The sequence below is a fragment of the Zalophus californianus genome, chromosome 3 (assembly GCF_009762305.2).
Source record: "Zalophus californianus isolate mZalCal1 chromosome 3, mZalCal1.pri.v2, whole genome shotgun sequence".
NCBI classification, from domain to species: domain Eukaryota; kingdom Metazoa; phylum Chordata; class Mammalia; order Carnivora; family Otariidae; genus Zalophus; species Zalophus californianus.
In genome coordinates, this window is record NC_045597.1 from 105,391,408 (window position 1) to 105,404,635 (window position 13,228).

At 36.4% G+C, this 13,228-nt stretch overlaps 1 protein-coding gene across 3 annotated transcripts in view; it reads left to right on the plus strand.

The window, feature by feature from the left end:
• The window catches only part of SPOPL (speckle type BTB/POZ protein like), a 62,453-nt gene extending 49,674 nt beyond the window's left edge, over window positions 1-12,779 (plus strand). For 2 of the 3 annotated variants that reach the window (XM_027589494.2, XM_027589495.2), the window contains 3 exons: window positions 7,643-7,785; window positions 7,875-7,928; window positions 11,285-11,429. In XM_027589494.2, coding sequence (XP_027445295.1) covers window positions 7,643-7,785; window positions 7,875-7,928; window positions 11,285-11,429 — 342 coding nt within the window. Of the gene's footprint in view, window positions 1-7,642; window positions 7,786-7,874; window positions 7,929-11,284 lie in introns of all 3 variants that reach the window. The other variant, XM_035726663.1, reaches the window with a different exon arrangement.
• The last annotated feature ends 449 nt before the right edge of the window (window positions 12,780-13,228 follow it).

Below are 13,228 nucleotides of genomic sequence, written 5' to 3' on the forward strand. Positions count from 1 at the left end.
TTGGGTAATATGACATTTTAACAATATTTGTTCTTCCAATCCATGAGCATGGAATGTATTTCCATTTCTTTGTGTCATCTTAATTTTTTTCATTAGTGTTTTATATTCTTCAGAGTACAGGTCTTCACCTCTTTGATTAGGTTTCTTCCTAAGTATCTTATCGTTTTTGGTGCAGTTGTAAATGACATTGATTCTTTAATTTCTCTTCCTGCTGCTTCATTATTCGTATATAGAAATGCAACAGATTATATGATGACTTTGTATCCTGAGACTTTACTGAATTCATGCATCAGTTCTAGCAGTTTCTTGGAGTCATGTCTTCTTCAAATAGGGAAAGTTTGACTTCTTCCTTGCCGATTTGGATGCCTTTTATTTTTTTGTTGTTGTCTCATTGCCATGGCTGGAACTTCCAGTACTATGTTGGTGAGAGTGGACATCCTTGTCTTCTTGTTCCTGACCATAGGGGAAAGGCTCTCTGTTTTTCCCCCAATGAGGGTGATATTAGCTGTGGGGTTTTCCTATATGGTCATTGTATGTTGAAGTCTGTTCCCTCTAAACCTAATTTGTTAAGGGTTTTTTTTTTTAATCATGAATGGATGTTATACTTTGTCAAATGCCTTTTCTGCACCTATTGAAATGATCATATGGTTCTTATCCTTTCTTTTATTAATGTGATCTGTCATGTTGATTGATTTATGAATACCAAATCACCCTTGCAGCCGAGGAATAAATCCTACTTGATGTGGTGAATTATTTTTTTAGTGTATTGTTGGATTCAGTTTTCTAATATTTTGTTGAGGATTTTTGCATCTTTGTTCATCAAGGATATTGGCCTATAGTTCTCCTTTTTAGTGGTGTCTTTTTCTGGTTTTGGTATCAGGGTAATGCTGGCCTTCCAGAATGAATTCGGAAGTTTTCCTTCCTTTTCTGTTTTTTAGAATAGTTTGAGAAGAATAGGTATTAACTCTTCTTTAAATGTTTGGTAGATTTTGCCTGTGAAGCCATCTGATCCTGGACTTTAGTTTGTTAGGAGTTTTTTGATTACTGATTCAATTTCTTTGCTGGTTATCAGTCTGTTCAAATTTTCTATTTCTTCCTGTTTTAGTTTTGGCAATTTATATGTTTCTAGGAATTTATCCATTTTTTTCTAGGTTGTCCAATTTGTTGGGCATATAATTTTTCATAATATTCTCTTACAACTGTATTTCTGTGATATTGGTTGTTATTTCTCCTCTCTTTGTGATCTTATTTATTTGGGTCCTTTCTCTTTTTTGATAAGTCTGGCTAGAGGTTTATGAATTGTATTAATTTTCCCCAACTCCTGCATTCATTGATCTGTTCTGTTGGGTTTTTTGTTGTTGTTTTTTGTTTGTTTTAGTTTCTGTATCATTTATTTCTGTTGTAATCTTTATTATTTCCTTCCTTCTGGCTTTAGGCTTTGTTATCCTGTATCTAGCTCCTTTAGGTGAAAAGTTAGCTTGAGATTTTTCTTCCTTCTTGAGGTAGGCCTGTATATTGCTATATACTTCCATCTTAGGATTGCTTTTGCTGCATCCCAAAGGTTTTAGACCATACTGTTTTTACTTTCATTTGTTTCCATGTATTTTTTTTTTAATTTCTTCTTTGATTTCTTGTTTGATCCATCATTGTTTAATAGCATGTTTAACATCCTGTATTTGTGGTCTTTCCAGATTTTTTTCTTGTGGTTGACTTGCAGTTTAATAGCATTGTGGTCAAAAAAGGTGCATCATATGATTTTAGTTTTCTTGCATTTGCCTCTTTATGGGCTAATTTATGATTATTCAATTGTTGTATCTTGTTGGATTGTTCCCTTTATTATTATATAGTGTCCGTCTTTGTCTCTTGTTACAGTCTTTGTTTTAAAGTCTAGTTTGTCTGGGACGCCTGTGTGGCTCAGTTGGTTAAGCGACTGCCTTCGGCTTGAGTCATGATCCTGGAGTCCCGGGATCGAGTCCCACATCAGACTCCCTGCTCAGTGGGGAGTCTGCTTCTCCCTCTGACCCTCTTCCCTCTCATGCTCTCTGTTTCTCATTCTCCCTCTCTCAAATAAATAAAATCTTTAAAAAAAATTAAAAAGTCTAGTTTGTCTGATGTAAGTATCACTACTCTGGCTTTCTATTGACATTCATTTGCATGTTAATTTTCTCCATCCCCTCACTTTCAATCTGCAGGTATCTTTAGATCTAAAATGAATCTCTTATAGGCAGCATATGTGGGTCTTGTTTTTTTATCCATTCTGATACTGTGTCTTTTGATTAGAGTATTTAGTCCATTTACATTCAAAGTAATTATTGATAGTTATGTATTTATTGCCATTTTATTACTTGTTTTGTTATTGTTTCTGGAGATTTTCTCTGATCCTTTCTTGTCTTTGTTACTTTTGGACTGTCTTACAAAGAGTACCCTTTAATATTTCTTACAAGGGTTGGTTTAGTGGTCAAGAATTGCTTTAGTTTTTGTTTTTCTAAGAAACCCTTTATCTCTCCTTCTATTCTGAATGAAGCCTTGCTGGATAGAGTATTTGTGGCTGCAGATTTTTCCCATTCAGCACTTTGAATATATCATGCCACCCTCTTCTGGCTTGCCAAAATTTCTGTTGATAATCTCCAGCTAGCCTTAGGGGTCTTCCTTTGTAAGTTAAGGACTTCTTTTGTCTTGCTGCTTTTAAGACTTTTTTTTTAATTACTATATTTTGCAAATTTAATTATAATATGTCTTGGTGTGGGCCTGCTTTAGTTGATTTTGATGGGCGTTCTCTATGCCTCCTGGATCTGCAGGTCTTTTTCCTTCTCCAGATTAAGGAAATTTTTATCTGTTATTTCTTCAAGTAAATTTTCTGCCCCCTTTGCTCCCTCTTCTTCTGAACTCTTAGAATAGGAATGTTACACATATGATGGAGTCACTGAGTTTCCTAAGTCTGTTCTTATGCATAATTCTTTCTCCTTGGTCAGTTTCATTATTTTCCATTATTTTGTCTTCTGGTTCACTGATCTGTTCCTCTGCTTCTTCCAGCCTGCTGTTCATTGCATCAAGCCTGTTTCTGATCCTGTTTATTATATTCTTCATCTCTGATTGATTCTTTTTTAATTCTTTATCTCTGTGGTAGGGGTCTCACTGATTTCTTCCATTCTTTTCTTAAGTCCAGTGAGTATCCTTATGATCATTGCTTCTATTCATTAGGCATTTTACTTACATCTGTTTCACTTTGATCTCTGGCCATGGCCTTATCTTGTTCTTTCATTTTGGATAATTTTCTCTGTCTTCTCATTTTGTCTAAGTCTGGGCCTGCTTCTCTGTGTTAGAAAAGCCAGTTATGTCTCCTGTTCCTGAAAGTAATGGCCTAATGAAGAAGAGGTTATGTAGTGCCCAGGGCCTGGCACTTCCAGGGAGTGTTTCCAGTGTGTTCCGCATGCACTGTTGTGTTCTGGCTACTCTGTCCTTTAGGCCAGTTGTCCACAAGACTCTCCTTGCCTGAGGGAGGCAGTATTTCATCCCTGGATGTGAATATGGTGAGTTTTAATTAGGTGTGCTCTGGACTGCTTGTGAAATGAGACCTGACACCACTTCATCCAGAACTGAGGCCCTACAGAACTATGGGCAGGGTTTGTGCTAGTTTTCTGGAGGAATGGCCTGCTATGCTGGGACTGATGGAATCTTGACTGAGAAGGGTGGTCCTGCTAGAGTGCAAGGGAGTGGGGCTTGATGTTAAGAATTAAGGCAACCAGTGTCAGTGTAGTGCTGGCTCTGTATTTATGCTGAGGGGTGGGCGAGTTAACTGGCACTGGCTAGCTCCTTTGTTCTAGGAGAGGTGTCACTGTGAATGCTGCCTCTCAGGGATGCTCTCAGAGAAGAGCAAATAATCTTACCCTTATGTGTCCCAGACATTCTTCAGATAGCTGTTTCCACACAGCCTGCCCCTGGTTTCTTTATCTGCCTTCTGTCCAGGAGCGGGGCATTACCCTCTGAACTCTATCCCAGCCAAGCCCACAGATCTTTAAAACTCTAGGCTTTAAGCCCCACTTGTTGGAAGATGTCATGAAATTCAGGTCCTCTCATTTTCAAGCCAGTATTTTTGGGGAAACATTCCCCTTTGCATTCCCCTGTGTGCTCCTCTCTCTCTCACCCTTCTCCACGACCGCAGCTACCTCCCCTCCACAGCACCCACAATCCATTCTCCTCTAAACCAGGTCTCCACACTTCCTACCTTTATCAATGTGGTCTCTTCTCTCCCTTTAGCTGTGGAGTTTGTTCTGTCAGTCTTCCAGTCTATTTCTGGGGTATTTAGGATGATTTGATAGTTATCTAACTGTGTTCATAGGACAAGAAGAGCCTAGAGTCCTCCTACTCTGTTGCCATATTCCCCTCAAGCTGGAATCTATTAATTTCTTATAACTGCACATGAACCCAGAACTATCTCAGTAAAAATTTAAATTAAAAATGACATTTGCAGTAGCATCAGAAATATCAAATATATAGGCATATATCTGGCAAAAGATGTCAAAAGACTGAACTGATAATTATAATATATTGATAAGTGAAATTTCCAGGTACTACCTAAATATAAATGGAAAGAGAAATATTGTTCATGGGCTAGTAGTCTCAATATTAAAATTTCAATTCTTAAAATTCACTAGTAGAGGGGTGCCTGGGTGGCTCAGTCATTAAGCGTCTGCCTTCGGCTCAGGTCATGATCTGGGATCAAGCCCTGCATCTCCCTCTCCCACTCCTCCTGCTTGTGTTCCCTCTCTGTGTCTCACTCTGCCAAATAAATAAAATGAAAAAATAAATAAAATTCACTAGTAGAACCAGCATGTCCTTAGCAGGCTTTGTTTTGTTTTGTTTTGTTTTGACAAGTGGATATAAAATTTACATACAAGTGCAAGAACCTAGAACAGTCAGATAACTGAAAAAGAAGATCAAAGTAGAGAGCTAAAACTGCATGGTAACAAGACTTAGTGAAAAGCTTCAGGATTTAAGGGGCACCTGGGTGGCTCAGTCGGTTAAGCGTCTGCCTTCAGCTTAGGTCATGATCCTGGGGTCCTGGGTTCAAGTCCCGCATTGGGCTCCCTGCTCAGCGGGGAGCCTGCTTCTCCCTCTCCCTCTGCTGCTCCCCCTGCTTGTGCTCTCTCCCTCTCTCTCTCTCTTAAATAAATTAAAATCTTCTTAGAAAATAAATAAAAATAAATTAAGCTTCAGGATTTAAGAAGTGTTGTATTGGTTACAAGATAGACAACTTACTGGAACAGAATGGAAAGTACAGATATAGACTGTCACACTGATACCTAATTTTTGATAAAGGTGAAAAGACAGTTCAGTAAAGAAGGGATTGGATACCTATATACCTGGAAAAAAATGAACTTTTTATATGAACTTCAAGCCAAATACAAAAAGTAATGCAAAATGGATTATGAATCTAAAATTTAAAACTTTGAGAGAAAACATAGGATAGAGTCTTCACAATCTTGTTTTAGGCAAAGACTTCTTAGCTATGACACCAAAAAACATAATACATAAAAGAAAAATTGATAAATTAGGTAAGAAAAATTTAAGAACTTCAGAAAACACAGTGAGAATGAAAAGACTAGCCACAAACTAGGAGAAAATACTTTGCAAAGCATATATCCAGTGAGCAGCTTTTATTCAGAACATAGCTACTCAATGGCTTTATTTATTTATTTATTTTTTACAATTTATTTATTTTAGAGAGAGAGAGCACACAAGCAGGGGGAGGGTCAGAGGGGGAAGGAGAGGATCTCAAGCAGACACCTGAGCATGGAGCCTGACGTAGAGCCTGATCTCATGACCCTGAGTTCGTGATATGAGCCGAAATCAAGAGTTGGGTGCTTAATTGACTGAGCCACCCAGGCACTCCTACTAAGGGACTTTTGTATTCAAACTATATAAAGAACTGTCAAAACTCAATTACAAGAAAACAATATTATTTCTTTTTTTTAAAGGAAATATGTATTTACTTTTTTTAAAGATTTTATTTATTAGAGAGTACATGAGCAGGGGGGAGGGGTAGAAGGAGAAGCAGACTCCCTGCTGAGCAGGGAGCCTGATGCAGGATTCGATCCCAGGATCCTGGGATTATGACCTGAGCCAGAGGCAGATGCTTAACTGACTGAGCCACCCAGCCACCTAACAATGTTATTTCTAAAAATAGAGAAAATATTTGAATAAACACTTTCTGAACTAATGTCAGTTAATATATCAAAAGATGCTCAACATCATTAGTTACTAGGGGAAGGTAAATTAAAGCCATATGAGACATTTCTACGCATGTATTGTAATAGCTGAGATTACAAAGACCATATTAAGTATGGTCAAGGATGTATAAGAATTAGGACTCTCATACACTGCTGAAGGAAATGTAAAATGTTACAACCACTTGGAAAGATTGGTAGCTTCTTAAAAAGTTTCACACTTGTGATCTAGGGAGTCTACTTTTTTTATCCAGGAGAAAAGAAAGCATATTCCCATACAGTGACTTGGATGTGAATAGAAGCTTTATTTGTAATAGCTAAAAACTGGAAACACCCAAGTGTTTTTCAGCAGAGGAATTCAGAAGCAAATGTGGTATGTCTATACGCAATGGGATATTTTTTTAGCAATAAAAAGCAATGAACTGTTGATAAAATGGCAAAGACATGCATAATCTCAAAATACGTATGCTGAGTAGAAGAAGCCAGTCAGAAATGAGTACAAATTATATGATTCCATTTGTAGAAGACTCCAGAAAATGCAAACTACAGCAGGAGAGAGCCTATCAGAGGTGTAGCCTGGAGTGGGGTAAGGGGAGGAATTCAAAGAGGTTGGAAGAAACTTTTGGGGATGATGAATATGTTCAATGTCATGTTTTAATGATGGTTATATGGTATAAACTTATCAAAGTATAAACTAAATATGTGCAGTTGGCTATATATCAGTTATACTTCAATAAAGCTGCTGAAGTCATAATAACTAAGGTGGTTATCAATGATTTTTTCGGCTTTATAATTCATTCTTCAAGACTGAGCAGTCGCAACATAGAGTGTACTGGCTGGTACACTTTGGCGTTTTGAGAAAAATTCACTCAAGAGTATTGAACAAGAAGGGTTTTTTTTTTTTTTAAAGAAAACCCTGTTTTTAAAATTGACAGTATGTATTTCGCACACATTGAAATTTCCTAAAGCAAATTAGTCTTTCTCTTGAATTCATTTCATTTGTATTTTCTTAATACTAGGTTAAAATAACTTTAAGACTTTTTTTTATTCTCAGTCATAGGGACACCTGGGTGGCTCAGTCAGTTAAGCATCTGCCTTCAGCTCAGGTCATGATCCCAGGGTCCTAGGATCAAGCCCCACATCTGGCTTCCTGCTCGGCAGAGAGTCTTCCTCTGCTCCCCTCCCCCCGCTCCTGCTCTAGCGCTCTCTCTCTCTCTCTCTCTCTCTCTCAAAAATAAATAAATAAAAATCATCTTTAAAAAAAAAAGACTTTTATTCTCAGTTCAAAGGATAATGTGCTTTAACTTTATTTTCTAAGTTACAGATATCAAGTATTTTCTAAATTACAAATACCAAGTATTTAAAACTTGGTAGTTTGAGTAAATGTTTAATTGTTATGTTTTCCTTTTGGATAGTATGCACTGGAACGGCTGAAGGTCATGTGTGAAGAGGCTTTGTGTAGTAACCTCTCAGTAGAAAATGTTGCTGATACCCTTGTCCTTGCAGATTTGCACAGTGCAGAACAGCTCAAAGCACAAGCCATAGACTTTATTAATAGGTAAGCTATGCCTGTATTTCAGTGGGCATGACACCTTCAACATTTTTACACTGGACTTTTTTTTAAGTATGTTTAAATCTTCAATGCAGGTGCAGTGTACTTCGACAGCTTGGGTGTAAAGATGGGAAAAACTGGAACAGCAAGTAAGATGACATCAGTTTCTGACTTAAAGTTGATCTGCATACATGAAATTAAGTGTTTGCATAGTCTTTTGCTCATCTGCAATAAGTATGAATCCAGATATTAGTTATATGAAGCAAACTGCCAGTTATTTTAAAAAATAATAATTTGACTTAGTGGATTCTTGAGGCTGTGCTCCCTTGTGGATCAGCTTCTAATGTGAACTGGGATCTACATTTTAATTTCTTAAGCACATATGCTCATAGTATATAGCTGAGTCCAGGTATTTCAATGGCTATTGGAGAGCTTTTCAGAAAGCATTTCTAAAAATGTGGGAAATACTCATTTTATCCTCTGAGGAGTGTTCCCTCCATATTTGCCTAGAAAATATTTACATTTGAATGTTCACCCACTGCTTCTGGGTTAGCCAAGTCCCTTGAATCATATGGTATTTTAGAGTAGCTGTTTAGTATTCCCAAATTGTTCAAATTGTTCTTTCCTTTCCCTGGTAAAACTGTAAGAGGTGTGGTAGTTGTTCCATGTTTCTAAACCTGGGCCTTCTGGATATGAACTACTAGAACTTATATTCCCTTCTTATGTTTTCTTCTCTCATTTTTAGAGTGATTTGTCTACTTTTTGTAATTTTTCAGAGTCAAAAAAGGTGAAGACTAGATAGTTTGAAGAATTTGCACCTGCTTTTGATTAGTTTTTACCTGTAAACCCTTTGATTCCATTTTCACGTATTACCAAAAGTTGATATAAGTGAAAAAAAGAGTTAGAGACTATGAGTGTTGACCTAATTACTTCCCATTGTTTTCATCTGTGACTACTTTTAAGTTATTGGTTGTTTTCTATATTGGTTAGTATGTGATAATACATTATCTTCATGGCATTCGATCCTAAAAAAATCCTTTTGATTCTAAAATATAATTTATTAGCAGTAAATGATAATTTTGTGATCCTTTGTTCTTAGCCACTTTCAAGTTCTAGTTTTATTCTGTTAAGAAAATATTTTACATTGTACAACTTTTTTCACTGTAAAAAAAATGCCAGTTTATTTCACATCCTCTGGAGAAGCTGTTGTATATACAGACCTTCAGTAGATATTTGTTGAATTAAATGAAAATATCAGATATATTAAGAGGTATCTATTTAATTCTGAACAATTAGTTAAGTTATAAACATAATGACATAGAGGTAATATGATGTCAGGCAAATTGAAAAAAGTTATTAGCTACTGTTTAATTCCACAAACATTTACCTAGCATCTGTTGTGTCTCAGGCACCATGCTAAGGAGTTGCATATAAAAACGATTAGGAAAAATCCTTCTCTTGAGAAATTTATCTGATGATAAAAGCTAAGTACATGAATATATTATTATAATGTAGTAAGTAATATAATAAAGGAAGATATGTATAGGGCACTGGATAAAGGCTGGATGGTTTAGGGATGGCTTCCTGGAGATGACATCTGAGCCTTTAAACACGAATAAGAATTAGCAAAACTAAGAAGGAAATAACAGGCATTGTGAACAGAAAGGATAGCTCAATCCAAAGTATAGAAGCATGAAGCAGTAGGTGATCATTCATTTGACAGATACTTATATTTATTACCCAGTAAATACCCTAGGCACTGTACTTATACAAAGAATATAGTAGTGAACATGACAAATGTTCCCCCTGCCTTCATGCAGTTTAGCAGGAGGCAAATAGGAATTAGACAAGTAATTGAAATAAAGTGTAACAATAGATAATGTATAGCATACCCATCCAAGCATATAGCAAAAAGAACCTTACCTAAACTAGGGAAAGAAAGCCTTTTTGAGGAATTACTGAATAAACACCTGAAATATTAGTAGGAGTTACCCTGGTAAAGAAGAGGAAGTGTGAAAGTCTATCCCACAAAAAGGGAATCAATTGTGCAAAGTTTGGGTGATAAAAAAGAACAATATAGAGTCAGAGTGAGGTTATGAGAAGAAGCTAGAGAAAGCAGGCAGAGATCAGATCCTAGAAGGCCATGTAAATAACATTGAGACTTTCAGACATTATTCAAAGAGAAATGGGCATACACTGAAAGGTTTTAACCTAGTGTAGGACATGATCAGGTTTTCATTTTTAGCCATCTCTCTGCTTGCAGGGTAGAGGATCAGTTGTGGGGAGCTTGCGGTGGTGGTGGTAGTTGAGCGAGGTCAACTACACGTAGACACCTTGGAACATTATTGGAGTAGTTCAGGCAAGAGATGAAGGTTGAAATTAGACTTGAGTGGTAGTAGTTGGGGCTAGAGAGAAATGGAAAGATACAGTATTTTCAAAGGACAGTCTATAATATTTGGATATTATTTGAATGGTGGATAAGTACAAGGGAGAAAAGAAACAAGGATAACTGGATTTGTTATTCAGTATTTACTCTGCGTGCTCAGTTGATGTACAGTGAGCAGTTCTGTATCAGTGTGAGGTGCCCCGAGCATGTAAGCACAAGGTGCACAGGTAGAGGAAGTAGGAAAACTTGTTTCTCTGTCTAAAGAACATGGATACGGGCAGTGGGGAACAGTAGAAGAGGATGCAGTGTAAACCTGTTTGTGTTATTAAAGCAGCTCATGGAAGCTGGTTTGAGAGGAGCAAGATAGGAAACTGGAAAACAAATTAGGAGACTGTTGTGATAATCCAAATGTGAGATGATGTGAACCTTGACTGGGGATTTGAAATATCCTTGGGAATTAAAATAGGGCTTTTGATGATTCATTGGAAAGGACAAGGTCTAGGATGACTCAGGTTTTTGACTTGAATCACTGGGGATGGTGGTAACATTAGCTGATTGGAAATGAGGGAAGAAGAATTTGGGGCGTGGAGAGAGACCTGTTGAGTTCTTACCTGATGATTCTGAGTTTGTAGGTCCTGAGTCCCTTCCAAATAAAGAGAAAAAGTGGTTGGGAGTGTACCTTGTGGGGAGGCCTAGGATTTAGCAAATCAGTTGTTATCATCATTGAATATGATAGTTAAAATTGTGAAGAGTGGATACGATAGGATGAATAATGAACCTTAAGGGAGAAGAGCAGAGGGCCACAGTTGGAACTCTAGAAAAAACCTGTGTGTAACGGCCAGGGAAAAGAGCTCTTGAAAGAGCTGGTACAGAAATGGTAACAGTGGGAGTTAGGACTATGGAGAAAAGTGTAAGATACTTCCAGAGTATAGAACTTCCAGAATTTAATAGTTTCAGTTGCAACAGAAAATACCAGTAAGGTAAAGATGGTATTTTCATGAATTCATGGGGTTAGATGACATAGAGAAGTAAAGTGTTTTTAAAACATTTTGAAATTTGTAAGTTTTTTTTAAGTGTTTTGAGAAGTACTCTTTAATAAACATAACTTTATTTTTCCAGCCAAGCCGCGGACATAATGGAAACATCAGGGTGGAAGTCCATGATTCAGTCTCACCCTCATTTAGTTGCAGAAGCCTTCCGAGCACTAGCATCTGCACAGTGTCCACAGTTTGGCATTCCACGCAAACGGCTAAAACAGTCCTGAAATCTTCCATGAACTGTAGAAAAATGGAATTGACTTTTACTCCTCCAGGTCCAGAAGGATTCTAATATACAAACCATAAGCAAGAGTTGTTTCTGTTGTCTTGTCCACAGAACAGAAGCTGAAAAAGCATATTGCTTGCATTTCAGGTGGATAATTTATGGTTTATTCTTCAGCTTTAAATTAGACTGATTATACTCTAATTCACTTCAAGGCCTTAAATTATCTTCAATGACTTCTCTTGTTCATATAATACTTTAATTTTTTTATTGTGCCTTGTCATTTTGACTAAGGCTATGCAGGATTGCACTAGCTCCATAATGCAGTAATATTGATAACTGAAGATATTAAGTTTGAAAAGGATCTTCCATTAGTTTGAGAAAAAAGCAAAATGAATTTTATAGGGTTTGTCCTATGCTGTCTCAAAGTTTAAAACTAGGTTCTTCTTAAAAGCACTTGCATTGGAGATTACTGATAATGTCTCCAGTCTAAGTTTTATAAATATAGGAGAACCTGCTTACCTTCAAGGTAAGTTACGGCAATACACTGCTTCAATTCTAATTTATTTTTCATTTCAGGGGGCAAATATGCAATGAGTTGGCCCAAATTTTTAGTAAAATTTATGATGTTTGTCTGTGTGTTGATTGTCCAACAAACTAAGAGAAGCATAACAAACCTTTGCTTGTGTTTTTTGTGGGTTTATTCAAGTTTACAATGATTGAGGACTGATTGAGGTTAAGATTTCAATAAAAAGAAAGCATGTTTTGTGCTGAATTAATTTTTTTTAATTTATAGTGACCTACATTTATATGAAGAATTCTGTCCATGTTGAAAGTAAGGATGACCAAATGTAAATTTAACAAGTGGGCCAATTAAGAAAGATATATATGCACTTTTAATGTGTAACTTTTGTATGCTAAATGGTACATATTTTTTTGTTTTGAAGGTATTAATAAGGTATAATTAATTGTGTCTTAACTTTTGAAAGGATTTTTTAAGACCGATGGAGGCAATTGGGATGTTTGTGATAATAGATAAGAAAGATATCCTTGAATATAGTTAAATTGGTTTGAATTTCAGATATTTATTATTGAATTTATTCCTGTCTTATCACACTTTGGAGAAGGCAACTGAACAATAAACAAATCCTGGATACTCTACTCTCCTTCTGAAAACAGTGAACTTACATTATTTGCAGACTAGAGGAGAGAACCTTTAGAAATATGTCAGGCCACACGCTGAAACCTTTATTCCCCCCCTAGCTTTCTCCTTTCTGTTTCAGTTACTGTACTAACATTGTGGATGATACTGAAATTCTGCATAATGTGAACAGGATAAACAATTTATAAACTGTTTTTCATGGGCCAGTTCTTTATTATAAATGAATTTAGCTTTAAACACATACACGTGTTCAGTGTTTGGATAGCTGTGTTCACAGTGGAGGTCTGTTCTGGTGCATTGTCCCAGAGAAGTAGGAGCGATCAGTGGTAAGTCACTGCATCTGATTTCCTGTAATAGTGACAAGTATGCTTCTTAGGCAAGATTTATACTTGACCACAAGGGAAAAAGTGTCACTGGAAAAAAACACATATACCTATATATATTTGCATATATACTTTATTCTCCAGATTAAAATTTGTATGATGTGTTTATTTAATTTTTGAATTTAGGACAAAAGGAGAAAAATGAAGCCTGAGATTTTATTTTTGTTATCTCTTTGTTAGGTATTAACTGAAGCAATCCTAATATATAGTGATTGATTCATATTTACATTAAACAAACATTCTCGACTAAGCATTTGT